Raw genomic sequence first — 27,648 nt, 5'->3', positions numbered from 1 at the left:
TCATGTCTTCAAACTTTGATCAAAGATTAAACGCTGATTGTTATTCAAGCCTCCATTTAAGTCTAATTTTTGGCTCATTGTGACTTGGATGTATTCTCAAACTCCTACAGGTCTCAACGTATTCTCAAGCCTTACACTTGAAAGGGACTGATGATGGAAATGTTCCAGAATTGCCTGCCGATTGTCCTTTGCTCAAGCAGCAGCAGCAGCAGCTGGGTAGAGGCAGCAGGGGTGGGGGAGCCGATTCCGATGTGCTGCAAGGCTTCCTGCCTCATCGTAGCAGCAGCCTAACCAGCGCCCAAGCTCCAGGCCTGGTGGAGCGCAAACTGTGATCGCTGCCTGCTCCAGAGCCACAAGGGGAGTTGCGGAAGAAAGGGGCACTGTGGGCAAGGCGAGGGCTAGCAGGAGTCCGTGGAAACATTTCCGGCCACTCGGAGACACAGAACTCCCAGCCTTCACTAGTTCAGCTGATCCATGGGCTGCGATTAAGAAACTGAGCAGCCATGAGATGACTGCGCTCACCGCCTCCTGCAGCTCAAAATAAGTTAAGATGCCTCCAAAAAGAAGCCCTAGCCATTTTGGGGGGCCCAAAAGAAACTAAGACTGGGTCTAATTTTTGGGGAAACACGATAACAAAATTTGCCTTCATTCATAAATCACAAAAGCTAGCCATATTTACAGATCCAGAAAACAGAAGGGATTACAAATAGAGGGGGAAATGGTTAGAAGGGTCAAGAGAAGCCTCCTGACACTTTTCCACCATCAATACTACAACCAGACTTGCAAGAAGCTAGAGAAAGAGGCATAGAAGGATTTTTCATAGGTTCATATGTCTTCTGATATTCAAGAAGCCCATTATGCAATATCAAACAGCCCAGCCAATCAGATTTCCACCGTCCTCTTACTGCAGCATAATCCACATTCTTACAGACAGCAACAAAGGAGTAGGAGTTGCATTGGAATTGGAGTTGTTTTTCAAAGTTTTGATAGATAGCAATCTTTTGAAAAATTAAAATTGGACATAAGTTTAAATACCATGAAAGGAGAAATGTGCACAAATAAGTACAAGCTATTCATTCTCCGATAAAAGCCTACTCTTTCAGGTATGAGCAATTTTGATTGGATTTCCTGCTTAATTGGCAGGGCCACAGCAATTTCATACGCATTCAATTGGCAATCCTCTACTGATGTGGATTCAGACACACCTCCAATTTCTTGCAACACACTCCTACGATTTCATACTACATTTAAAAATGACTATTCTAGGATTTGCACAATTATCTGTAGAATATTATGAAAATGGAAGTGTCAGAACTCTCAGATTATTCAGGCATATTACAGTGATTAGACTACCTGACCACCTACCTAAACCTCCAGAGAAAACTGGCCAAACACAAACTTATTATATATTTTATACTAGATAAGATTCTAGTCCACCAAATTGAAATGTAAAACTTGGAAGAGGGGAGTAAAATAGCACTTTGAAGAACAGATCTCCCATAGCTCAAATCTGAGCAGAATGAATGCATAAGCATTCAAAATTGGATTAAGTAGCCAATTATGTACCCAGATTGTATTAGCTCATTAAGAACCAGTATTTTTGCAAGAGCAATTATTGCAAAACAGAACTAGATAGGGGAAGTGCTCTGTCCCTAGTATTAAAAGGATATTCCCTTAACGTTTCCAGCATTTCCATTTTCTCATGAAGCCACCAAATGAGCCAGTTTTATTTTTAGCTCTGAACCCAGCATCTATAATGTCTTCAGTGTCCTTTCAGTTGAAAACACAGTAACAGCTTGTCCAAAAAAAGCCAAGCCCACTCAGCCAAATTGCTTTGAAGTAGTGCACTTAAAGGAAAAGCAGGGAGAAACATTAGTCTCACCAGACAAGGGAAAAGAATATTGAGGAATAACAGTGTGTACATACCTTTCTCAGAGATTAGAGGGAGCAATACCAGTCAATATGTCATGCAAAAAATGTTACACATCAGAACTGAAGCTTTTATGTAATAAAATAGCCACCGTGCCAAGTACAGTGGTACTTTAAAGTCTGTGCATCACTTTGAATTGTCAATATTTCTGCATAAATACGATCTAAAATGCATTTCTTGCACCAGCCCAAACACTAATCAAAAAGTTTTCAGGCTGTTTTCTGGTGCTCTGGCACCCATGAAGACCAGCTGGCTGGCGCGCGCATGCCGGTTTTCTGGCTGCTTTGGAGGCTGTTTTCTGGGCCGTTTTCAGGCCATTTTCTGGTGCTCCGATGCCTGTGAATACCAGCTAGCCAGAAACCAGAAGAGCAGCTGGCGATGGCACACGTGCCCACAGAGAGGGCTTTGCGTGCCACCTCTGGCACATGTGCCATCGGTTCACCATCATGGTTCTAGGCTGTATCTTTCTTGGACAAGTTTTCGCCTGTTGACATTACTTCTTGTCCTGCCCTCTGGTGCCCCTAGAGAATTAGACAACCCCTTCTTTGTACTGAGAGACAGCTCAAGTACTGTCAAGCCCATCAAGTAGGGCTGGAGGACAGTTATCATGTTCCCTCTAATCCGTGGTGGGTTGCCCCCGGTTCAGGCAAACCGGTAGTAGAGGCGGAGGGAGGCCCCGCGGGTGCACATCCTAACAGTCCCCTCAACTGTCACATGACTTGGTCTTCTTTATTATCTTTGCTGCTCTTTTCTGCACACTTTCCAGTTTCAATGTCTTTTTGGATTTGTGGTGACCAAAAGTGGACACAGTATTCAAAGGGTGGTTTTACCAAAAACAGTGAACAATTCACATGACCATGATACTATACCCCTGTTGACACAGCCCAGGACTGTATTAGCCTTTTTTGGCAGCTGCAGCATCCTGGTGGCTCATATTTAAGTGGTTATCCACTAGGACTTTTAAATCCCTCTCAAAGTTACCACTGTAGAGCCACCTATTCTATACCTGTTCATTTGTTTTTTCTTGCCTAACTGTAAAATCTTACTTTGCTTACCACTAAACTGTATTTTGTTGGTCAGGGCCTGGTGTTCAAGCCTGTCAAGATCCTTCTGGAACTTGAGCCTATCTTCTAAACTGCTAGATGTTCCCCCAGCTTGGTGCATCTGAAAATTTGATGAGTTACCTTTCTATCTACTCATCTAGATAATTTATGAAGAGTACTGGACCTAAGACAATGAGGGATAGAAAGGACTACCGCTAGATGGATTCAGAGTTTGCTGACCAACTGCACTCAGGAGATAGTCCTCAATGGAACTACATCTGCATGGAGAGAAGCATGCAACAGGTTACCTCAAGGTCCAGTTTTGTTAAGTTTAATTGACCCGTATCTCACTGCAGGGCTACTCTAAAGTGGCTTCAACAATAAAAAGGAAGAAATGAAAAAAATGCAAACAAAACAGAAATAAAACAATAAAATAAACAATGAAAAAGAACATAATGTAACTACATCAACATGATATCCAAAAAGATGGATGGGAGGAGGGTAGAGGGGGGGGAGTTTGAGTTGCCATCGATCCAGTAGCCACTTCCAGTATGGAATTACCTCATGCTTGTTGTGGTCTACTTTGTCAAATGTCTTACTGAAATCCAAGTATACTATGTCCACTGTATTTCACTGACGCACTAATTTAGTTATTTTATCAAAAAAGCAATACAGTTTGTCTGGCATGATCTGTTTTTAACAAACCCATGCAGGGTTCTAGAATTATCTTGCTGTTTCTATGTATTCATAAATCCTCTGCTTGATTGTCTTTTCCATGATTTTTCCAGGTATTGATGTCAGGCTGATTGGCCTATAATTTCCTAGATCCATTTTTTCACCTTTTGTAGAGAAGGTTTTTTTTGGTAGCTTCGGAACATTTTCCTCAATGAATAAATAAACAGCAACCACGCACATTAGAATTCAATATAATGCAGACCCAAGCGTTGGAACAAACAAGTGTGTTAGACTTTAAAAGAGTTATTTAAACAAACTTAGAGAGCTTGGGAAGGATTTTATCGATGAAAAACTTAAGGGGGAAAATAATTCAACAAACTTGAGAAATTCTAAAAAATACAATTATAAAGGTCCAGTCACAATACCAGTGAAAAAGAAAAATAAGAAATCCAAGAGGAAACCAAGTGGTTTCACAAAGAACTCTCGGATAAACCGAAAGACAAAAAAGGATAAGTATAAAAAGTGGAAAAGGGACATCTAACTAAATCTAACTAAGGCAGAATGCCAGCATATAGTCCGAATCTACAAAGATGAAGTTAGGAAAGCTAAGGCTCAGAATGAACTCAGACTTGCATCAAATGTCAAAAATAATTAAAAATGTTTCTTTCAATATATAAAAAGCAAGAAACAAAATCAAAGAAACAATCAGTCCACTAATGGAAGAAAATGGCAAAGAGGTGTCAGAAGCAAGGAGAAAGCAGAGCTATTTAATTATTTCTTTTGCTTCACGCAAAAAGAAACTATAGCCCAACCTACCAAAAACAGAACTGTAAAAGACAGACTAAGAATTCAAATTAAAATAGGCAAGAAAATGGTAAGAGAACACCTGTCTATTTTAGATTATTTCAAATCCCAAGGATCTGATGGATTATATCCCAGAGTTCTGAAGGAACTGGCAGACGTGATCTCGGAACCATTGAACTATATCTTTCAAAAGATCCTGGGCACCGGGGTACTACCAGAGGAACTGGAAAAGAGCTGATGTGGTCCCCATCTTTAAAAAAAGGGAGGGGAAAACAGATTCAGGAACTACAGATCAATCAGCCTGACATCAATACCTGGGAAGAACATGGAGAAGATAATCAAGCAACAGATCTGTGAACACCTAGAAGCAAACAAAGTTATAACCAGAAACCAACATGAGTTTGTCAAAAACAGATCATGTCAAACAAATCTTATTTCATTCCTTGACAACGTGACTATATAGCAATAGCAATAGCAATAGCAGTAGACTTATATACCGCTTCATAGGCCTTTCAGGCCTCTCTAAGCGGTTTACAGAGAGTCAGCATATTGCCCCCAACAATCTGGGTCCTCATTTTACCCACCTCGGAAGGATGGAAGGCTGAGTCAACCCTGAGCCGGTGAGATTTGAACCGCTGACCTGCTGATCTAGCAGTAGCCTGCAGTGCTGCATTTAACCACTGCGCCACCTTGGCTCTTGATTGGCTTGGCTCTTGACTAATTAATGGACCAGCAAAATGTTGTGGACATAGTATATTTGGAGTTCAGTAAAGCTTTTGACAAAGTAGACCATGACCTACTTTTTGCTAAGCTAGAAAAAGGTGGGATAGACAACATCACCCCCAGATGAATTTGTAACTGGCTGACAAACCGCATTCAATGCGTAGCCTTTAATGGAACTACATCCACATGGAGGGAAGTAAGCAGTGGGGTGCCCCAAGGTTTTGTTTTAGGCCCAGTACTGGCTTGTGAGAGCTTCCCACGAGGTGAAAGGCGGATGGGCTCTGGCGGTGATTAATGCTTCCCTACAGGACGGGGTAGTGCCCCAGCACTTTACTGAAGCTGTGGTCTCTGATGGGCCTCCCAGACCAATTTGGATGGCTAAATGTGAGTGGAATCGACCCCTTCCTTCCCTCAGGACCACCTAAGTGGACCCTGCCCCAGCCCACATTCTCCTTCCCTAGCAGAGAGTCTGCTACACAATGGAGTGCAGGTCTTGGCTCCTTCCACACAGCAACTAGCGAATCAAACCAACCCCTTCCTGCTGGAGTAAAGCCAACGTCACTCACATCAGCACCTCTCCCTCCTGGAGTGCAGGCATGTCCTCCACCGAATTGGGGAATCCAATCCAGCCAGCAGAGAGGGGCCTGGGCACATTCCCCTTTCCCCAGCTACCAATGGTTGGGCCGCAGCCTGTGACTCAAGCATCACCCGGGTGGGCTTTCTTCCCAGGTCACAGATGGGCTCAATACCAATGGACTCCTGCCACACCTCAGCAGATGACGCCATTTCAGATAACTGCCCCTGGACAGAGCCAGGGACTGGGGGTGCCACCGGGTACATCCCCCCCAGCAATGCCTCAATAGGCTTTTGCCCAACTTCTGCCGATGGGTGGGCTCAACAGGGGGGCTTACCACCCCAAGCACTCGACCAACGGCCCACTCCAATTCAACCACCAGCCCCGCCGGCTCCCACGCCCCCAAGGTTCCGGGCAACATTTGATGGGAAGCCAGAGAAGCTGGCTTACTTCCTGAATCAAGTCTGGGCATACATTGATCAAACTACCTAGACCCCTTCCAGTCAGGCTTCAGGCCCGGTTACAGCACAGAAACCGCTTTGGTCGCATTGATGGATGATCTCTGGAGAGCCAGAGATGAAGGACGTTCCTCCATCCTGGTCCTCCTTGACCTCTCAGCGGCTTTCGATACCATCGACCATGGTATCCTTCTGCGACGACTGCGGGAGGTGGGAGTGGGAGGCACCGTGCTACGGTGGTTCTCCTCCTACCTCTCGGACAGGTCGCAGTCGGTGTTAGTGGGGGGGCAGAGATCGTCCCCTAGGCCCCTAAATTATGGGGTGCCTCAGGGCTCGGTCTTATCCCCCCTACTATTCAACATCTACATGAAACCGCTGGGAGAGATCATCCGCAGGCACGGGATTAGATACCATCAATATGCGGACGATACTCAATTGTATCTGTCCGCCCCGTGCCAACTCAATGAAGCGGTGGACGTGATGTGCCGGGGCCTTGAGGCCGTTATGGACTGGATGAGGGTTAACAAGCTTGTGCTCAACCCAGAAAAGACCGAGTGGCTGTTGTGTTTCCCTCCCAAAGATTTGGCTACTGTTCCACCACTCAGGCTGGGGGGGTCAAATTTTATACCCCTCAGAGAGGGTTCGCAACTTGGGAGTCCTCCTGGATCCGCAGCTGTCATTTGACCACCACTTAACGGCTGTGACCAGGGGGGCGTTCGCCCAGGTTCGCCTGGTGCGCCAGTTGCGACCCTACCTGAATCGGGAGGCTCTCACAACAGTCACTCGGGCCCTTGTGACCTCTAGGCTGGAATACTGCAATGTGCTCTACATGGGGCTGCCCTTGAAGAGCATCCGGCGACTTCAGCTAGTGCAGAATGCAGCCGCGCGAGTGATTGCGGGTGCACCCCGATTCACCCGCATTACACCTATCCTCCGCGAGCTGCGCTGGCTACCTGTTGATCTCCGGATGCGCTTCAAGGTGCTATTAATCACCCATAAAGCCCTACATGGCAGTGGATCTGGATACTTGAGAGACCGCCTTCTGCCAATTACATCCCTGCGACCGATAAGATCCCATAGATTAGGCCTCCTCCGCATTCCATCGGCCAGCCAGTGTCGGCTGGCAACTACAAGGAGGAGGGCCTTCTCAGCAGTAGCCCCGACCCTTTGGAACGAGCTCCCCGTGGAGATTCGCACCCTCTCCACCGTCCAGGCCTTCCGCATAGCCTTGAAGAACTGGCTCGCCCGTCAGGCCTGGGGATAGGATAGTTGCCCCTCCCGAATGATGAATGTATGTTGTTTGCTATTTTATTACATGTTGTCCTACTGTCTGTATTCCCCCCCTTCCCAGTTTTTGTGTGAGCCGCCCTGAGTCCCCTCAGGGAAAAGGGCGGCCTACAAATTCTAATAAAATTCTAAAATTCTAAAAAAAAAGTTGGGGCATAATACACTTCTGATAGAGAGTTGATTCAAGAAATAGCTGAGGAGGTGAATGAAGGGGGGCCTGCACATTGGATAGCGGAGTTCCATGAGGAGGAGGCTCCTGATCTAGAAGATGCAGCCGGGTTCATTCAACTGATGCGCGCCCGATTTAGTGATGTGGCTCAATATGTGGAAGCAGAAGAGCAGATTCAGGGATTGCAACAGTCTGGTTGTCCCGTGAAGAAGTTAGTTTGATAGTTCCGGAAGGTAGCTGGAAGACTACGATATTGGCCAGAAAGACTTTTAGTCTACACGTTCAAAAACGCCTTAGATCCCAAACTGAGAGAAGCTTGCAGCATAAAGGGTGTCCCAGAATATATCCAAGATGGATACACCACTGCAATCATACTAGACACAAGGTTAACCCTGATTGGAAGCCAGCTGCCGGAAGCCCTGCTAGGAAACCTTTGGCCCACTGAACGCAGATGCAGCGAGCTAAAAAGCCTCCACTCCCCTCTCGTCCCTCGGGGGGCAATAAAATGCTACTGATGCAGTCAGCTTGGCCACAGAGCATCAGAATGCCTGGCTCCGGCCCTGGTTCCACAACCACACCCACCACCTGACAGCGCAATGAAGAAAAAAACCCGAAAGCCACTAGAAAAGATTCGTCTGGTACAACAGCCAACGGAGACGGAGAGTCCTGCCAGTAGGGAAGCCCCTACCACCTCAGAAGAGGAGGAGGAAAATGCCAAAGATGACCCAATGGTGAGTCCACCCATTCGCCCCTTTATTATAAAATCCAATAGGCTGTTGCTTATTTTTTATTATTTGTATTTTGTTTTTTATGTTCCCCTTTTTCCCCTTTTGAATTGTTCGCCGCCCTGAGTCCTCCCGGAGAAGGGCGGCATATAAATAATAAAATTCCATTCCATTCCATTCCAAACTCCAAGTGCCAGAAACCGGGGTGGAAGGGGAAGAGGCAATTGTGGACACCGGCTGCACCCGATACTTAATCAGCATGTTGATTGTGGAGCAGCTAGGCCTACGCACAAGACCCCTAACCCACCCTATTCGGTTTGAGCAAGTGGATGGACCACTAATTGGGGGGGCACCCCAGCCACGAAAATTACTGAGTTAGTAAAGTTAATGATAGGCTGCCACTATGAATTCCTCAGATTCATCATAGCCCCAAGAATGCAGGAATCAATTATCTTGGGGCCTGCATAGCTGGACAAGTGGGAGCCTACAATAAAGTGGGAGGATGGCGTTAGAACATTGATTATTGGCTTTGGGCTGTTACCACCAGTGGAGCCAAAGGGTCACCCAGGGACAATCGAACCAATTAGCCCAGACTGTCCAGAACCTGCAGCACCTGCAGCAGACACAAAACCCCTAGGGATCCAACAAGTACAAAAAGACTACTGGGACTTGGCGGATGTGTTCAGTGAGGAAGATGTTAACTATCTTCCCCCTCACCGGCCCAGAGATTACGCAATAGACTTGAAACCTGGGGCTACCCTCCAAAGCCAAAAATGTACTCCATGACTCCCAAAGAGATGGTTGAATTGAGGAAGTACATCGACATCAATTTGGAACGGGGCCTTTTGAACCAGCAAAGTCGAAAATAGCGGCCCCAGTACTCTTCAGAGAAAAGAAAGATGGTGGTATTCGTCTCTGTGTTGATCTGCGAGCCTTGAATGCAGTATGCGAAAAGAACACCTATCTTCTTCCCCTCATGAAAGATATGTTGAACCACTTGGCTAAAGGCAAGATCTTCACCAAGCTGGATTGAGAGAGGCGTATTACCGCATACGAATCAGAGAGGGAGATGAGTGGAAGACTGCTTTTAACACCCCCCCTTGGTAGCTTCCATTATGAAGTCATGCCTTTTGGGCTACAAAGAGTACCCGAATTCTTCATGCAGTACATAAATGAGGTGCTACATGATCACCTGTACCACGGAGTACTCGTTTATCTTGATGACATCTTGATTTTCTCTGAGACCTGGAAGAACACGTGAAGCTGGTACAGCAAGCTACTTCCTTAAAACTTAAGACTTGCTTCCAATTTGTGTCTTCTGGCAAACTTCAGTTTTCTTGGCAAGAGATCTAGCTTCCGTTATAGGTCTGAGAGAGTTTCTTTCTCCTCCTTTCTTTCTCTTTCTTTCCCCCCCCCCTTGTCTCTCTCTGATTTCTTTCCCTCTTTTCCCTCTCTCTCATTCTCTCTCTCTCTCTCTCCATCTGTCAGATCCCTAAACGCGATACTGCCATTCAATTGGGAGGAGGGGGGCGTTGGCGTCAATTTATTGGCAACGTCTGGTGTTTAATGCCTAACGGAAGATAGCCATGGGAATTTATGTTTATTCGGCTCTCAGGACAGTTGATAAAGGAAACAGCTTCACACTTGTGTATTGGTTAGAATTTGCATGGGAAGGGTCACTACTGCTTTAATTCTACCTGCATTGCCTAAGGGGATTCAGATGTTGCTTTGCTTCTAATGGTTTCCATTCTTCTTAATTAAAGGTTCCTTTTGAAATAATCCGTTTCAAGAGTCTTCACTTTCTTAAGTTAGGAAAAGAGCCCTTACACCATCATTTTCTCATTTCTCTATCTTTCGCTCTTTTTCTCCCCCTTTCTTGCTCTCATCTCTTTCGTGCACGCGTGTGCACGCCAGCAAAATACCCTCCTGGGCCGGGATCACAGCAGTGGGGATGGCAACTCCTCCTCCCGCTGCCGCCACTGCGTGAGTAGTTGGAATGGGGAGCAGCAGCTGCTGCCATCGCTGGATGCAGGGAGGAGATCCCTACGCAATGCAGGAGAGAAAGAGTGCAGAGAACATCAACGAAGATGATTATGAGGCTGGAAGATGAACCATATGAAGAACTGTTGCAGGAATTGCCCAGGTCTAGTCTAGTGAAAAGGACTAGGGGGCAATAACGATAGCAACCTAAGGGGCTGCCACAAAGAAGAGCAGGTGGATCTATTCTCCAAAGCATCAGAAGGCCAGACAAGAAGCAAGAAACTAATCAAGGAGAGAAGCAACCTAGAACGAGGGAGAAATTTCCTGACACTGAGAACAATTCAGCCAGTGGAACTACTTGCCTCCAGAAGTTGTGGCTATTCCATCACTGGAGGCTTTTAAAAACAGACTGGATGAAGAGGTATATGCCCAAATGGTAGGGTTTCCTGCTTGAGCAGGGATATTTGCACTGGAAGGCCTCCAAGGTCTCTTCCAACTCTGTTATTCTACTCTCTTTTTTTACTCATTTATTTAATGTTTCTCTTTGTTTAGTTTTAGATCCTGTTGAAGAACAGATTGTGTTTTAGGTCATATTTATGCAGAAATATTGACAATTCAAAATAGTTCAGAAACTTCATAACTGATGAAATATCTAAGTTAATCAATTAAATTTTCACAGCTAAATTTACAGCTAATTTTTTTCTGGACAGCATTTGCCATATGCTTGTGAGTCCATCGTCATTGTAAGTAAACCATTCATTAAATCTGAAATGTTATTATTCCAGAAGTAAGGGAGATATAGAAACAATATTTTTGACTAGGACACACACCTGGCCATTTGAAGCTGTTTCTTCAAATGGTAAGTGAACAGAGGATGATAGCCAAGCACGTGTAGAGTTAGTTGTGGGTTCCTAAACGGTTTACTACAGGTTCACTGAGAGGGCATTTTGCGTGCTCGCTGCTTGCTTCGCAGTTGATTAAAAACTGTTCTGCGCATGCGCAGAAACATGCGGGCAACAGCAGAAGAGACCAGGAAACCAGTTCTGGGGTGTGGCAGGCCTGGGTCACTGCTGGTTCCAGAGACCTAGGCCACCATACCACTACCGGTTCAGCCGAACCAGTCTGAACTGGTAGGAACCCACCACTGGTGTAGAGAATGTTCAAGTCCCTGGTAACTACAAGATTGAGAGAATCAGATCTCCTTTTACAAAAAAGGTTCATGCGATGAATTTTTCAAGAAGGTAAATGTAAACTGCAACTAGAGATATCATAAATTCCATCTAACAGAGTTCGTAACACTGCAAGTACCAGTCAAGATTCATTAGCACTCTTAGCTTCCACCAAGAATTACTTTTTCACTTCTTGTTCCCATTCTTAAATTAAAAACTATGGACTCACTTAGGAACTGAGACATGAAGCCTTATTTGGTAAAGCATCAGTGAGGTGGATAGCATATGTGTTGATGTTCCATCATACCGACAGCACTCACCAGAAGAAGATAAAAACATGCAGAAAGAGGGATTTTCTCCCTAAGCAGTTTCCTATTCTATTTTCAATGGAATGGAATGGGATGGGATGGAACAGAACATAATAACAGAGTTGGAAGGGACCTTGGAGGTCTTCTAGTCCAATCCCCTGCTCGGACAGGAAACCCGTTCAGACAAAATTTGTATGCCCTTGAGCATCATACAGAGAAAGTCTATGAAAAGCCACATTCATGGCCAGATTGATGACCCCACAAATTTAGTACTAGGAGCCAGGCTTAAAATTATACTGTCGTTCCCATGTCTGGGTCTCCTGGAATTCCTCTGGGAGACCCTTGCTTTTCTGTACAATTAAGTGCACAATGTTTGTGGCAGCAAGACAGCCTATTTTGGGGGTTTTGTTATGAAAGAAAATCACCATCACCAAGTTTTAAGTATCAATCACTAGCATATTATACAAGTACTTACCAGTATCTCACCCTTTAGAGGTTGGCAAAATTAGTTGTGCAGGCAAAATAAGGAAAAACAGAATGAAGGGACAAAACAGTGAAAAAAATAAAATAATTTGAGTAGAGGGGGAAAGGGGAAGCAAAAGCATAAAAATGGTAGGAAAATAAAGGTAAAGTAGAAAAAACAGTAAAAGAAAAAAGTTACATGCTATTAATTATATACATGTACAGTGTTAATGTCTCATTACACTCTTTCCAAACTAGAATCAATATATGTTGGTACTATATATTGTTCATTTACTAACCATCATGCAACGTTAAGTTGCCAGTTTTGTGCCTCAAGACTGACAAATTATCAAAGGAATTCTATGGTTGCATTATTTATTTTCTCTATTTTTTTCTGTATAACTAGCATTGTTTTCTGATTATTTCTCAAAGAAACTGGAAATGCACTTTGCAGAAACAGTTTCAGTCTGAATCAACGCATACAGCAAAAAACTTCCTAGAGGTATTGTACATTTTGCAATTGGATCTGCCTCCTTGTCATTTGCTATTTTCAGATGCTATAAGGAAAGAGCATCACCTCCTGCATTATTCAGTGCTGTGCTCACAAGCCTATTCCATTTTCTGCAACTACATGTATTAATGTGCCCACTAGGCAGCACTGTGTGTGCAGTCACAATCTGCTGAAAGAGAAATGGATCAGTACCTGATTTGGAATTGCTCTTTTCTTATTCGCCTGGGTGTTCCTTTGCTGTGCACTGAAAGAAAAGGGACAAAGAAAAATAAATGGTTTTTTTAAAAAATAAACATGAATATTGCATGTTATTCCCCACCCAACAAAGCTAGCTTACATGTTAGCAATGCTCTAAGACAGCTAACAAGGCAGTTATGCTCTAAGTCAACAAGAACAGTTCCCGTCAAGGTCAATTAACAAACATGCAAGAAAGGAAGTTCCAGTGCATGAAGAAAAATGTCACCAATAATTAAGCTAATATCAACCACATAATAGATCATGTCAGTACTAGAATACTACGTTAGAAGAGTTGTGAAACATTCCAAGTCTAAATGAGGGAAAGGGAGAAAAACTAAGCGGAACAACCCCATTGGGTCAGCTGGCGCATGGGGGACCGGGATGAAGTGGGAGGGCCAGGCAGCTGCGCCCATTGTCCCATTCTGTCCCATTTAATCTGTATATATCACCAGAAGTTTTCAAACACTGAGATACTAGAAAACTGACTAATTACATAGATAGACCTGGGAACCAAGCCCAGAATCAGCTTTAGCACTGCTCCCTCTTAGCCTGCATGTCTTATCTGACTTTTAAAAATGAAGTGTGATTGCCCTCATCCCTGATTCACCGTGTGAGAATTCCTGCCCTAACCTAAACTCTCCAAAAGAATAGTAGCATCTGTATATTAAAGTTTCAAATACCAAATAAATCAACAAAACACTTTTTCAAATAACATGCTGAATTATTTTGTCCATATAGTTGCAGATAAATTCAAGGCTCATGCATTCTTAATTGGATGCTCTGAAATAAATGAAGATCTTCAACTATTGCATGAATGCATAATTTCCAGAGAAGATGAACCGTTATAAATAATTGTGTTCTATTTAATAAACCTCCAGATCTGTGTTATATACAACCCAAGCCACTAAGTTTTGATATTCCACATTTGATATTGAACTTTAAATTAGAAGACAATTTACAATACTAATTCTAAATTGTGATCTCCAACTTTCAGAGGTAGAAACAGCAATTTAGGCACCATTTTCTTGGGTGAATGTCACTTCAAATGACCAAGTGCCCCATTCACAAGCTGTAAAGTACAGGTAATCATTGACTTACAACCACAATTGAGCCCAAAATTTCTGTTAAGTAAGACATTTGTTAAGTGAGCTTTGCCCCATTTTATTAGCTTTCTTGCGACAATTGTTCAGTGAACCACTGCAGTTGTACAATTAGTAACACGGCTGTTAAGTGAATCTGGCTTCCCCATTAATTTTGCTGCAACTGCAACTGTCATAACTGTGAGTCAGTTGCCAAGCACCTGAAATTTGATCATGTGAATTTGGAGCCACTACAATGGTCATAAGTGTGAAAAATGCTAAGTCACTTTTTTCAGTGCTGTTGTAACTGCTAATCGTCATTAAATGTACTGTTATAAGTTGAGGACTATCTGTACTTCAGACAGTAGAAGCATTTCCCTTTTCTATGCTGCATAGAGTTTTAACCGCAGCCTTCAACTAGGGATCATGGATGTGTGTCACACAATCGCTTTGTATAAGCAAGCTCAATTTGCATTTAAATTTGAACCTGGTTTCCTGTTTATAATTCCAGAAGTCTCAAAAAATGAGAGATAAAAGGTAAATAAAATATTAAGAGAGCCAGAGACTCAAGCAGCCATTAAGAAACAAAAGGTTCTGCTTCCTCTCTGTTAGAGTAGTTTGAAGACAGCATTTATATGGTTGGCAACAGGAAAGCTTAATAACTCAAAATTCGGGAAATGAACCTAGTTCTGTGTTCCTCTCAGCTTTGGCAAAAGAAACGTTCTCTCATCCGTATTGAAATATAAAAATGCAAGCAACAGAAGGAATTGCTTCAACTCATCAGAAGAAATCCATGATTTTTTTTTTCTTTCCTAATTTGCAGCCTCAAACAAGTCCTTCAAAGAAATTATCTGACATGAAGTGCGTGACAGATAACTAGCATTTTTTGCTTTTGGAGTGGATTTCTAAGAAGTAATTTCTACTGTTCAATTCCAAACTTCATTCCAGTGCAAGTCCAAATGCAAGATACTTCCAGCAAGTCTTCCAAAAGATTAGACAATTTGGATTATTGTCATAATAGAGACAAGCTCTCACAAGCAGATATACGCACCCAGTCACCATGTGCTGTTCAGTGTAACAGCTGGGGGATTTGGGACAGTTTCAAAGGCATCCAGAAATAAAAGTGAGGCAATTCAAAGAAAAACCAAGATAGATTAAAGGGGGGAAAAAACCTCTGCATTAAGAAGGAAAGAAGAGAGATATGAATTTACATGCTCTAAAGAAAGTCATTCTCAGGCCATTTGATATGTTGATGGTAAATATTTTATTTGCAGTTCGCATAAGCCACATTATAAAAGTCCTTAGGATCATATCATAATATAAAAAAACCAAATCAAAGGGATTCAGGTTTTCTTTTATGGTAATCATTGATTTAAAAAGCAGCAACCTTTCAGACTCCTGTGCTGTACAGATTGCTATTTTAATACAGAGGGGGGGGAAAAATACATTAACATATTTTACAAGTTTGCAAAAAAGTGAAAGTAAATTTTGTTAAAGAATATAAACTTGCTATACAGGTACATCAATAAGGCATTTGACATAGTAAACCACAGCTTCTTGGTAAGAGGGAAAGTGTCAGCTGGCCTTACCTGAACTGCACGTCTCGAAGTTGGCGTGGGAGGAGTCACAGCTGGGTATTAACACGGCCCATTTGCCCGGAGACTGAGGTAGAATTTGAGGCCGCTCCCTCTACTCCTCCTCCTGACTCTCCAGATTAACCGATGGTTCAGCCGAAGGAGAGCCTGGGAAGGAAGGGAACAGGAAAACACGCCATCTCCCTCCCCGGTCCCTGACTGGCCAGTAACTAACCAACTCAGGCGCCCTCATGCGCAGGAGCACACCGAACGGGTGGGAAGTGACTCCTCCCACGCCCACTTCAAGACATGCAGTTCAGGTAAGGCCAACTGACAGTCTCCGAAGTGCGGCATGGGAGGAGTCACAACTGGGACATACCAAAGCTAGATGTCCATGGGAGGGATCATTGGGCCTGAGCCCCCCGAGCGTCCAGCACTCCTCCTACCAAAGGATGCCTCCACGGAGGCATAGGCATCCAGCCGGTAGTGTCTAATGAAAGGCGAGGGCAAAGACCAGGCAGCCGCTCTACAGATATTCTCGATGGGCGCCTGGGTGGCCCAGGCCGCAGAGGTGGCCGCACTCCTGGTGGAGCGTGCGGTGATGCCCTCTGGCACCGGGAGCCCTCATGCCTCGTAAGCCTTGGAGATGGCTAGCCTAATCCATCTGCTGATGGTGGCCGGAGATACCTTTGCTCTTCGGGTCGAGGGCTGGAAGGAGATGAAAAGCGCCTCTGACCGCTTGAGGACAGCCGTGCGCTTCAGATAAATACGCAGTGCCCTTCTTACATCCAGGTGGCGCCAGGACTTCTCCCTTCCCCTCGGAGGTGCCGGACAGAAGTCCAGAAGAACTACCTCCTGAGCCCTATAGAAGGGAGAGTTGTCCTTAGGCAGGAAGGTAGGATCAAGCCTGAGCATGACCCTGTTGTCGTGAAAGGTACAGAGATCCGCCCTGGCAGACAGAGCGTTGAGCTCGGACACGCTCCTGGCAGAGGTGATCGCTACGAGGAAGACCACCTTGAGGGTCAAAAACTGTAAGCTCATCTCCCTCAGGGGCTTAAAAGGCGCCTCCGTCAGCGCCTGGAGCACCATGGGAAGGTCGCAGGTATGGACCCACCCCTCCACCCACCCCTCCAAGGACTGTGGCTAAGGCTGAGACCTGCATCCTGAGGGTACTGTGGGCCAGTCCTTTCTACAAGCCATCCTGGAGAAAGTCCAGCATCTGAGGAACTGAGGCCGATGTTGGGTCGACCTGTGCAGACCAACACCAGGTCGCAAAGGAGGCCCAGGTCGCATCGTAGATGCGGGTGGTAGATCTTCTAGAAGCCTTGATGGTCCTGATGACCCTGGCGGAGAAGTGGGCCTCTCTTAGCTGCTCCCGCTCAAGCGCCAAGCTGGAGCCATTCTGGGTCTGGGTGCTCCAGACTCCCCTGGTACAGAGCCACCTCCCCCCGTGGAATCCTCCAATGGGGAAAAGACGACATCCCCACTAGGTCTGCGAACCAAGGTCGCCAGGGCTAAAAAGGTGCCACCAGAATGACCTCTGCTCTCTCTCTAGCACTAACTTCCTCAGAACCCCAGGAAGGAGGGGAAGGAGGGGGAAGGCGTAGAGAAGCCCCGACGGCCATCTGCAGTGCAGGGCATCGATGTCCACCAACCCTCGAGTCGGGAACCACGAGATGAACCTTGGAAGCAGGGCGTTCAATGGGGAAGCGAAGAGATCCACTGTCGGCCGACCGAATCTCTGGCCATTCACTCGAAGATGCTGGGATGAAGCTGCCACTCTCCATGGTCTACTGTCTCCCTGCTGAGCCAGTCTGCCTGTTGATTTTCCACCCTGGAGATGTGTTCCGCCCGAATCGACAGGACATTCCGTTCTGCCCAGTTCCCCAGTCGCACTGCCTCATTGAGTAGTGCAACGGAATGAGTGTCCCCCTGCTTGTTCACGTGGGCCTTGTCTGCCATGTTGTCCGTCAGAACCAGGATGCGCTGTCCGGCAACCGTCACCTTGAAGCGTCAAAGTGCTAGGTGAATCGCTCTGAGCTCCAGCCAGTTGATGTTCTTCCATAGGTTCGCGGGTGTTCACTGGCCCTGAGCTAACTGGGACTCCAGGTGTGCCCCCCAACCGAACAAACTTGTGTCTGTCGTTAGGACCAACCTTCTGGTTCCCTGAACAGGGAGCCCTTGGCGAGTGCCGGAGACATCCACCAATGGAGGGAGAGAAGCACCTGGGGTGTCACGAGGACCTTGAAGCTTGCGTCGCTTGTCCCGTCCCTCTGGTGTGGAAGCAGGAACCATTGCAGTTCTCTGGCGTGAAGGCGAGCCCAGGGCACTATCCCGATGCAGGAGATGAACTTGCCGAGGAGCCTGGAAAGAAGAGCTATGGGAACAGAGCGAGTCTTGCAAATCTCTCGAATCAACTCCACAATACTGTCCCTACACTCCTGTGACAGAAACACCTCACACTCCACCGAGTCAATGATGGTCCCCAAATGTTGGAATCTGATGGTGAGAACCAGGTGGCTTTTCTTGAGGTTGATTGAGAACCCCAGGATTTGCAAGGTGTTGACTGTGAGGCCCAGATCCCCCTCGGCCTGGTCAGCCAATGTGGCTAGCACGAGGATGTCATCAAGGTAGCAATGTAACCAGACCGGGATGGCTCGGAGATGGCCCGCTGCCATGGCTAGTACCTCGGTGAAGGTCCTGGGTGCAGATGCCAACCCGAAGGGAAGGGCCCTGTATTGATAATGGGTACCCCCATATAAAAACCTAAGGAACCTACGGTGATCCGGGGCAATCATGATGTGGAGATAAGCCTCCGTGAGATCAGTGGAGGCTAAGAAGTCCCCCTGCCTGATCCCCTCCAGGATAGACTTGAGGGAGGCCATCTTAAATTTATGGTAGACAAGCCTGGAGTTTGACAACTTGAGGTCCAAGATAGCCCTCCACCCCCTGAACTCTTGGGAACAACAAACAGGTTGGAATAAAATCCTGACTCTTTCTCCCCTTCCAGAGCCAACTCCACTGCTTTGATATCCAGCAGATGCCGGATGGCCCTGCGCTTGAGGGAGCGCTTGACCGGGTTCTTGGAGGAGGGGAAGATCCGGAATCTATTTGGGGGTTGGGAGTGGGACTCCAACACTTCGACATAGAGGGAAAGACCTTGCGCTTGTTCTTGTCTGGGATGGGATCCAGGGAAGCAGTAAATAGCTTGTCTCCCATGTACTCTGCCCCTGCCAAATGCCATTTCGCCCAGGACTCAGCCTGCCAATTGCGCAGCCACGGCAAGCGTCTGGATGCCACAGAGGAGGACAACACCCTGGAAGAATACTTAACCGCATCCAACGTGGTGTCAGCCGAAAACTGGGTGGCCGCCCAGTTTTGTAATGTCCTGCAACAGCCGCACGTCAGACGCCGGAGTCCGATCCCGGAGTTGTTCCAGCCATAGCAGGATAGACCTGTTGAAGAAAGAGGCTGCGGCAGCTGCCCTGATCGCCCACGTCACGGCCTGAAAGGTCTTGCGCAGGACAAGTTCTGCCTTCTTATCCTCCGCCTTCAGGCAGTTGGAGATATCCCCCGTCATCACCGCAGAGGAAGAGGCCAGATCAGCCATTGGAATATAGCAATAGCAGTTAGACTTATATACCGCTTCATAGGGCTTTCAGCCCTCTCTAAGCGGTTTACAGAGTCAGCATATTGCCCCCAACAACAATCCGGCTCCTCATTTCACCCACCTCAGAAGGATGGAAGGCTGAGTCAACCTTGAGCCGGTGAGATTTGAACAGCCGAACTGCAGAACTGCAGTCAGCTGAAGTAGCCTGCAGTGCTGCATTTAACCACTGCGCCACCTCGAATATCCACGGAAGGAACCTGTAGGGCTTGGGCGAAGGTTGCATTAAGATTGTAAAACCCGTGATCATAGTTCCCTGGAGTGGGGAAGGTAGCAGGCTTAGCCCACTGTGACTTAAGCACCTCCAGGAAGAGGTCTGGGGTAGGAATCTCATCCTTCTCAACCTGAGGCCTGTGGAAAAGCCCCTTCTTGGTCCCCCCACTAGTGCTAGGCGTGGCAGCAGCCTGGTTAGGATCTGGGGTACTGTCCAGATCTGCCGTGGCTTCGGCTTTGCTCAGCAAGGAGCTGAACAAAGTGGGAAGAGTCCCGTGACAGCAGGTGCCTCAGGAGCCTGAGAGTCTTCGTCTTCAGAGAAGCCGATATCTTTCTGCTCCTCCTTTTCCAAGCCAGACCCTTCACTAGCCGTTGAGGGGGAAGCTGATCTGTGCTCTCTGGGAGCTGCGGAACCGGGTTGGTCCGGGTGACCTCGTGGGGTCCCACAAGAAGACTTTTGCCTAGAGCCTTGAGGTTGGTGTTGCAGACCCGTGGCAGAGCAATGCCTTGAGCAATAACATTCTGAAAACTCTCATAAACCTCTGGATAAGCCAGGGTGAGGCTGGGAGGCTCCAATACAGGCCTAGAGGCTGCAGATTGAGGTGCCGCCCTGTGGCCAAATGGATCCCCCCGGGCTACCCCTCCTGACAGAACCACGGGGAGAGCCCGGAGAGCCACGTAGGACCTCAGCCAAGGGAGAAGTCCTGCGGGGGGAACGCAGTCTGGATGGTGAAGGGCTGATGCTATCCCTGATCCGTCTGCCAGCCGCCATGGTGATGCGAACTTCCTTGCTGGGAACCCTTTTCCCCGCAGACTTAGAGGTGCTTTTCTTAGAGGTGGATCTCCCCCTCATTACTGGGTTAACCCCCAGGAGGTCCCCTTACCCGGATCAGAATCACCTGGTGATCCAGCGGCAGCCGATCCCCCGCTCCTCGTGGCATCCGCCATCATGCCCCTACTCACAGTTCGCTGTCTCACCACCTCCTCTCTCGATTTCCACCGACCTAAGGACTGCTGCGTGAATCGGAGCTCCTTCGGTTTAACGCGCTCCGCAGCCAACTGCCGATCCGTGGTACAAAAAAACGGCCCACTGCTGAACAGCTGGGGCCCTCCCCAGATCAGCGGCTGAGCACAGGCCCAAAGATGCCCTCCTGGGCGCTGGTGGTGGTTTTTCAGTACATGCGGCCTCTGTAACTGGAGCACCGATCCTTTTTGCTCCGCCACATGCACTTCCAAACAATGGTCACCGTCCAAGATGGTGACCGTTGACCACGTGGTCTGAACGGCTGAGCCAGCTCCGACTGAGCCGCTCTCTTCTAATCTGGTCCCGCAATTCCCTTTACTGAAACAGGGAATCGCGCAGTGCAGCATCCTGCGGCGCGTGACCTGAAGCCCCCCCTCCCCCTCACAACTGCCCAGCGGCTCGGGAGCTCCCCACTAGCGCAGCAAGTCCAGCTCACAGAGGCGCAGGTGGGAGAAGTGGGAGGAATAAAGATTAAAAGGAAGGAACAAATTAAGTAAAAGGAATTGCCTCGAATCAAATGGAGAGCCAGCAAAAAGAACTCCTTCTGGGCCGAAGACTGAGGTTAATCTGGAGAGTCAGGAGGAGGAGTAGAGGGAGTGGCCTTAAATTCTACCCCAGTTTCCGGGCAAATGGACCATGTTAATACCCAGTTGTGACTCCTCCCATGCCTCACTTTGGAGACACGTGGGAGAGATAGATTTGTGAATGGATGACAAATCACGTTCAATGTGAGGTCCTCAATGAAACTACATCTACATGGAGGAAAGTATGCAAAAAGTTCTGTCTTAGGCACAGGATTCCCCATCTTCATAAATTATTTAGATGAGGGGATAGAAGGGGAATTTATCGGATTTGCAGTCAACACCAAGCTGGCAGGAATAACTAACACTTTCTGATAGACTCAGAACAATCTTGACAGACTTGAATGCTGGTCCTATCCAACAAAATGCAATTCAATGGTAAGAAATGTACATTTAGGCAAGAAAAAAGCAAATGCACAGGTAATAGATGGCACAACAGCAGTAACTGTGAGAGAGATCTAAAAGTCCTGATAGATAATCCCCAAAGTGTTGCAGCTGCCAAAAAGCCAATGCAGTCCTAGGCTAACACCACTTTATACTGCCTTAGTCAGATCACACTTGGAATACTGTGTCCAGGTTTGGTCACCATGGTACAAAAAAGATGCTGACAAAGACTGCAGGACAACAAACATTATTAGGGGACTGGAGGCTAAAGCATATGAAGAACGGTTGCAGGAATTGGGTACGTCTACCTTAATGAAAAGAAAGAACGGGTTGAAATGATAGCAGTGTTCCAACTGAGGGGATTGATTTATTCTCTAGGACAAGAAATAATGGGTGAAAGCTTGTCAGGGAAACATACAACCTAGAACTAAGGAGAAATTTCCCGACAGCAAAAACAATCAATCAATAGAATAGTTTGCCTCCAGCACTTGTGGATGCTCCATCACTGGACGTTTTTAAGAAGAGGCTGGGCAGCCACTTGTATGAACTGGCATAGGATCTCCTGCTTGAGCAGGGGGGCTGAGCTACAAGACCTCTGAGGTTCCGTACAATTCTATTATTCTGTTATATAAAAGCACATGGAAGAATCAGTTACAGCAACAGTCCAGCCTTTTGCAAGTTGCACTACAGCAGCGGTTTTGATTGCAGAGCTTATGGTGGCATGTATAGAATGCAAGCAAGTTGCTGAGGAATTATGGCTATAGTGACTGAGTGGAAGAAAAAAGGGGAAATTGGCAAAGTCATGTAGAACAGATGTTCATAGAAATAAGAAAACTGCCAAACCTACACTGCTGGGCAAGCTTTGGGTTAGTTAAATAATAATAGACTGAACAGAGAATCAGAAGTATGCACAAAGATGAAAAATAATTTCAATGGTCACTCTAAATATATTGTTTCATTCAAAAAACTTTAGAACATTCTGAGTAAATTATGTTCCAATTGAACAAAGCTCAAACTATTTCAAGAGAATCTTACTTCTTCATTTTGTGGGCTGTAACAGCGAAATGTTATTAGCATGGAATGTAAGGTACTGAAGCAAAAGGCAGATGTTTAATTATAAGAAAAGTTTTAAAAATTCTCAAACAATGGCAATAACAGTAAGATTAAGACTATGTAAACATGATGTGGCATAATTAAACACTATATTCTATCAATGGTTTGATGCAGCTGGTCTGAGCATATGTATACAGTATGCTCAGAAGCTATAGCCACTAGAGTGCCACGAAAGTAAAGTATTATACTTTCTTTTGCCATCTGCCTGCAGAAAGAAACACAACATTTGAATAGAGTAAAGAAGCAACAAACTTTAAAAAAAATATAATAAAAAGGAAACTATCAAACTTGATAAAGTATTTAAGGGAAGAGAAAAGAGAACCCAACTATGGTGAACCAAATGTAATTTCCAATGATTCCATCAAGGAAATACACGGATAAACAAACAGAATAACTAATATGAACAAATCCCATAAATCTAGCTACAAAGCTGGTGGTGTAACTCTTGAGTAACAATAATTTAGGGAGAGTTGGAGAAATAAGAGAGACTAATCATAGAATCATAGGGTTGGAAGAGGCCTTGGCGGTCTTCTTGTCCAACCTGCCGCTTGATCCTAATCCCAACCATTCCTTGTCCTGCCCTCAGGTGCTTTGGAGAATAAGTCCACCTCCCCCTTCTCTGTGACAGCCCCTCCAATATTGGAAGACTGCTATCCTCATGCCACTCCTATTCCTTCTCTTCAACGCAGTAGACATACCCTGTTCCTGCAATCGTTCGCTGTATCCTTTAGCCTCCAGATCCCTAATCATCTTTGTTGCTCTTCCCTGTTCTCTTCCTAGAGTCTCAACATCTTTTTTGTATAGTGATGATTAGAAATACACTTTTTTTGAAAGTGTATATTTCTAAATTTCTAAAGAGAATAGAACCCAAACTAAAATGTAAAACTATTTTTATCAATTTCAATTGCACTAAATCTTAACATCAAAGCTTCTTTACAGCTTAAAATCAAGCATTTTTAGTTTCTACTTGATCTGGCTGAAAAACAGGTATTTAGGTACAGGAGATAATGTCTCTGGCATTTGGTGAAAAACAGAGACACTATGTAGTCTACATGTTTTCTAGATCTTTATTAGATAGCCAACACTCACTTGGCAAATCCAATGAAGTCTTCGTGGTTTGTATTGATATAGGACAGCTCTATGTCAATCAACAGGAGAATCTGAAAAAAGAATGACAAGAGTTTCTCAGTTGTACGCAACATAAATTAAAGACTAACCCATCTAGTCTATTCTGCATTTAGAGAAGATCATCTATGGAGATTAACATTTAACATCTAGCCATCACTGTCCTATATCATTTCAGACAAATGATTGTCCAGTCATTTCTTAAAACCCACCAGTGATGAAGCGCTCACAATGTCTGAAGACAAGCTGTTCCACTGATTAATTGTCCTCACTGTTAGGCAGTTTCTCTTTAATTCCAGGTTCCTTGATTAATTTCCATCCATTGTTTCTTGACTTGCCCTCTGCTGTTTTGGGAAATAAATTGACCCCCTCCCCTTTGTGACAGCCTCTCAAATACTGGAATCCTGCTATCATGTCCCCCCTAGTCCTTCTGTTCTCTAGACTAGCCAAACACAAATTCTGCAGCCGTTCTTCATATGTTTTAGTCTCCAGGCCTTTAATCAGTCTCTTTGAGAGTGGGCGGCATACAAATTAAATCAATCAATCAATCATCTTCTTTGCTCTTCTTTCCCTTTTTTTTTTGGTAATGGAGTGACCAACACTGGATGCAGTATTCCAGATATGGTCTTACTAAGGCTTTATAAAGTGGTATTAATACTTCACAGGACTTTGATTCTATGCCACTGTTTATACAACCAAGGATTGTATTAGCTTTTATGGTTGCTGCTGCACACGGCTGACTCGGGTTTAAGCAACCGTCCACTAAGATTCCAAGGTCTTCCTCACAGTTACTGTTTTTGAGCCAGGTAAAGTGTAAAACCTTGCTTTTCTCCACATTAAACTTCATTTTGTATATGGTCCATTGTTCAAGTCTGTCAAGTTCTTTTGAAGACAGCAAAGTCTACATTTTGGACAGAGAGGACTGCTGGTTTGAAAGAGGGGGTCAAAATTGAACATCCCTCTCTTAAAAGAGGGGGAGGGATACGGCATCATCCATCTCCAGTCTACAACACAGTTCTTTCAACAGTTCCAAGAAGGCTCCACATCCATTTGCACTACTCAGGTGATTCTGAGGTCACAGATAAACCTCCAAGTTTGACTCTCTATGACTCTATCAAACAATGCAAATGACCAGCTGTCTGCAAGGAATATAAAACCTTCCATTCCCCAACATCCAGTCAGAGCTGAAGAAGCTTGTTGGATGAGAAGCAAAACGACTTCAAAGAAAAACAAGAAAGTCCAGTTGCCTCTTGAAAAAGCACCTTTGAGATATCCTACTAACCTTATACTGGTTTGCTGGAAAAAATATTTTAAAAAGATTCTAGTCTAAGCTTGCATTTTTCTCTACTACCTCAGTTCCTAAAAGAACTACAGGAGAAAATGCAGAGAGCTGGTCTAATCCGGGTTTTTTGTGGCTTCAAAACCTGTGGGTATTCAATATTATCAGCACTGCCCTCAAATAGACGTACTATAAATCCTACTCCATAGCCCTAGTCCAGTGTTTCACAATTGTTAAGCATGCTGAGGAGTTGGACCACACATCAACGTTGCTGAGCCTGAAATTGCTAATTTAACAGTAACTTCAGCTCACTACAAATATTGAGAAACCAAGGAAGGGTTCATTTTGTTTTAAGAACCACCTGATCCTTCTATTCTTGGCTAGTCCAAAAGGTTATCTAGAAGATAATAAGGAAGCCGGCTGTTTACCTGGTCTTTAGTTCTTCCTTCACGTTCTCTGATGTACGTAGTAACAATTCTCTCTGTCTCTTCTCGCAACCTGGGATAGGAACCAAGCTAAGGACAATAGGATAAGACATCAGATCTCTGCAGCTTTAAGCACTATTTACACAGACACACAAGAAAAAAAGGAAGATCTGGGTTGGGCTGTTTCCCTGTTTTATCACTAGGGAAGGATTGATTTACCTAATGAAAGCAATTTATTTTTACCAATTTAAAACAGATCTATTTTAATTTATTAATCTATTTTGACATAATATTAACCTAATACTCCCCAATGAACTTCTGGGAAATAGCCCAAGTTCCTTCAAGGGTTTAGTAGAAGAAAGGAGCAAACAGAAGACTGGCTTCTTAATATCACAGGGAGCTGATTGTTCTCTTAGACAGAGTTGTTCATTAAATATTGTATATATTCCAAAGCATCTTTCATGACATACACATTTAATTTAGAGGCAAAGGAAGTCATGTAAATTGTTCCTTTAGTTCCATTTCAAGTCGAATAGAACTATAGTTGCTGTGATCCAAGATACAGCATTACTTTAGGACCCAATTGTATAGCTGATCCATGTGCAATTAACTACAGGAAAGGAACATCTCAATTAATCAAATGAGTAACTGACCCAAATGAGTAAAAAGAACTAAGCTAATAATTAACTAAAGGAATGGAACTCCGTGTAGTATCCATTGCTTCTTATTTGAATACATTCAGGCTTTCATTTCATATCATATGAAGCCATACTCCTGAAGTGTTATCAAGAGTTAGGGAGATAGCAGAAAAGTGGAAAAAGGAGTATAGACCCATTACCTTCTCTGAACACTTTTTAATGACCATGGCCAGCTCTGAGACCACCAGATCAACACACTTCAAACTGGGCTCTTTGAGTTTTATAATCTGTTTTTTCACTATTGCTTCAAAAGCCATATCAGGTGTGAAGAGCCCCGTCCTGCACCATGCAGAAAGTATGAACACAAAGGAGAGATTCCGAAGAATAGAGGAAAAATGACAGAGAGGGAAAAAGAGATTAAAAAGGTTAGTGGTGTGCAAAATGAAAAAGCAGCAGCACTTCCTCAAGAAGATCCTTCTTGAATTGTCAAAATGAGCAGTTCCCTTCCAAAATCTTTCAAAAATTATGCTCCTCAGCAGCCTCAGACAGGATTCAAATCCTGCAGCAAAGGGACTGTAATCCAACTGGCTCATCCTTGTAAAGCAGTGTTTCTCAACCTTGGTGACTTTAAGTCCTATGGACTTCAACTCCCAGAATCCCCCAGCCAGCATAGCTGGCTGGGGAATTCTGGGAGTTGAAGTCCACAGGACTTAAAGTCGCCAAGGTTGAGAAACACTGTTGTAAAGTATTTTATGTGATAATAGGTCTTCAGCAAAGGCATGGAAGTCCCTCTCTTACTTGCTATCTTCAAAACTCATGGAAACTGTTTTAGTACAGTGGCAGGGAAGGAGTTATGGCTGCTTCTCTGTGTGCCTACAGCTAGCCTACTGCTCTAGAGCAGGGTTGTCAAACTCACGGCCCGAGGGCCAGATGTGGCCTGTGGGGTGCTTAGATCTGGCCCGCGGGGCTGCCCTTGAAACTGGCCCACAGAGCCTCTGCCATAGAAAAATGAGCTCGGGAGGGCCGTGGCGAATCCTCCTGAGCTATCTTTCCGCTGGCAGAGGGTTGTAGGAGGCCACTGCAGTCAAAAGCAGAGCATGTGAGGGCCATGGGCGTCCCTCCTGATCTCCGTTTTCACTGGCAGAGGGTTGCTGGAGGCCATTGCAGCCAAAAACGGAGCTCGGGAGTCAGTTTTCGCTGGCAGAATACTCAGGTCACAACAGGCGCCACCAATATGAGTGACGTCCAGCTAGCCATGCCCACACTGGTCCCCTGAGGTCAAACACAACCCTGATGTGGCCCTCAATGAAGTTGAGTTTGATCTAGAGCAGTGTTTCTCAACCTTGACAACTTGAAGATGTCCGGACTTCAACTCCCAGCGAATGCTGGCTGGGGGATTCTGGGAGTTGAAGTCCGGACATCTTCAAGTTGCCAAGGTTGAGAAACACTGCTCTAGAGCATAATCCGCCAACTTGGGCACATGGGTTACAA

The 27,648-nt window shown here is 45.3% G+C and overlaps 1 protein-coding gene across 8 annotated transcripts in view; it reads right to left on the bottom strand.

The window, feature by feature from the left end:
* Positions 1-27,648, bottom strand: part of DNM2 (dynamin 2) — a 78,047-nt gene that overhangs the window by 19,788 nt on the left and 30,611 nt on the right. For 2 of the 8 annotated variants that reach the window (XM_032238884.1, XM_032238888.1), the window contains exons 10-14: positions 26,358-26,496; positions 25,523-25,609; positions 23,780-23,850; positions 13,011-13,062; positions 12,321-12,332 (exon numbers count right to left, since the gene is read on the bottom strand). In XM_032238884.1, the coding sequence (XP_032094775.1) occupies positions 12,321-12,332; positions 13,011-13,062; positions 23,780-23,850; positions 25,523-25,609; positions 26,358-26,496 (361 nt within the window). The remainder of the gene's footprint in view (positions 1-12,320; positions 12,333-13,010; positions 13,063-23,779; positions 23,851-25,522; positions 25,610-26,357; positions 26,497-27,648) is intronic. The other 6 variants (XM_032238885.1, XM_032238883.1, XM_032238891.1 and 3 more) reach the window with 3 other exon arrangements.

This window comes from Thamnophis elegans, chromosome 2, assembly GCF_009769535.1.
Source record: "Thamnophis elegans isolate rThaEle1 chromosome 2, rThaEle1.pri, whole genome shotgun sequence".
NCBI classification, from domain to species: Eukaryota; Metazoa; Chordata; class Lepidosauria; order Squamata; family Colubridae; genus Thamnophis; species Thamnophis elegans.
The sequence above is the reverse complement of the archived record's forward strand: the minus strand, read 5'-3'. Positions and strand labels throughout refer to the sequence as shown.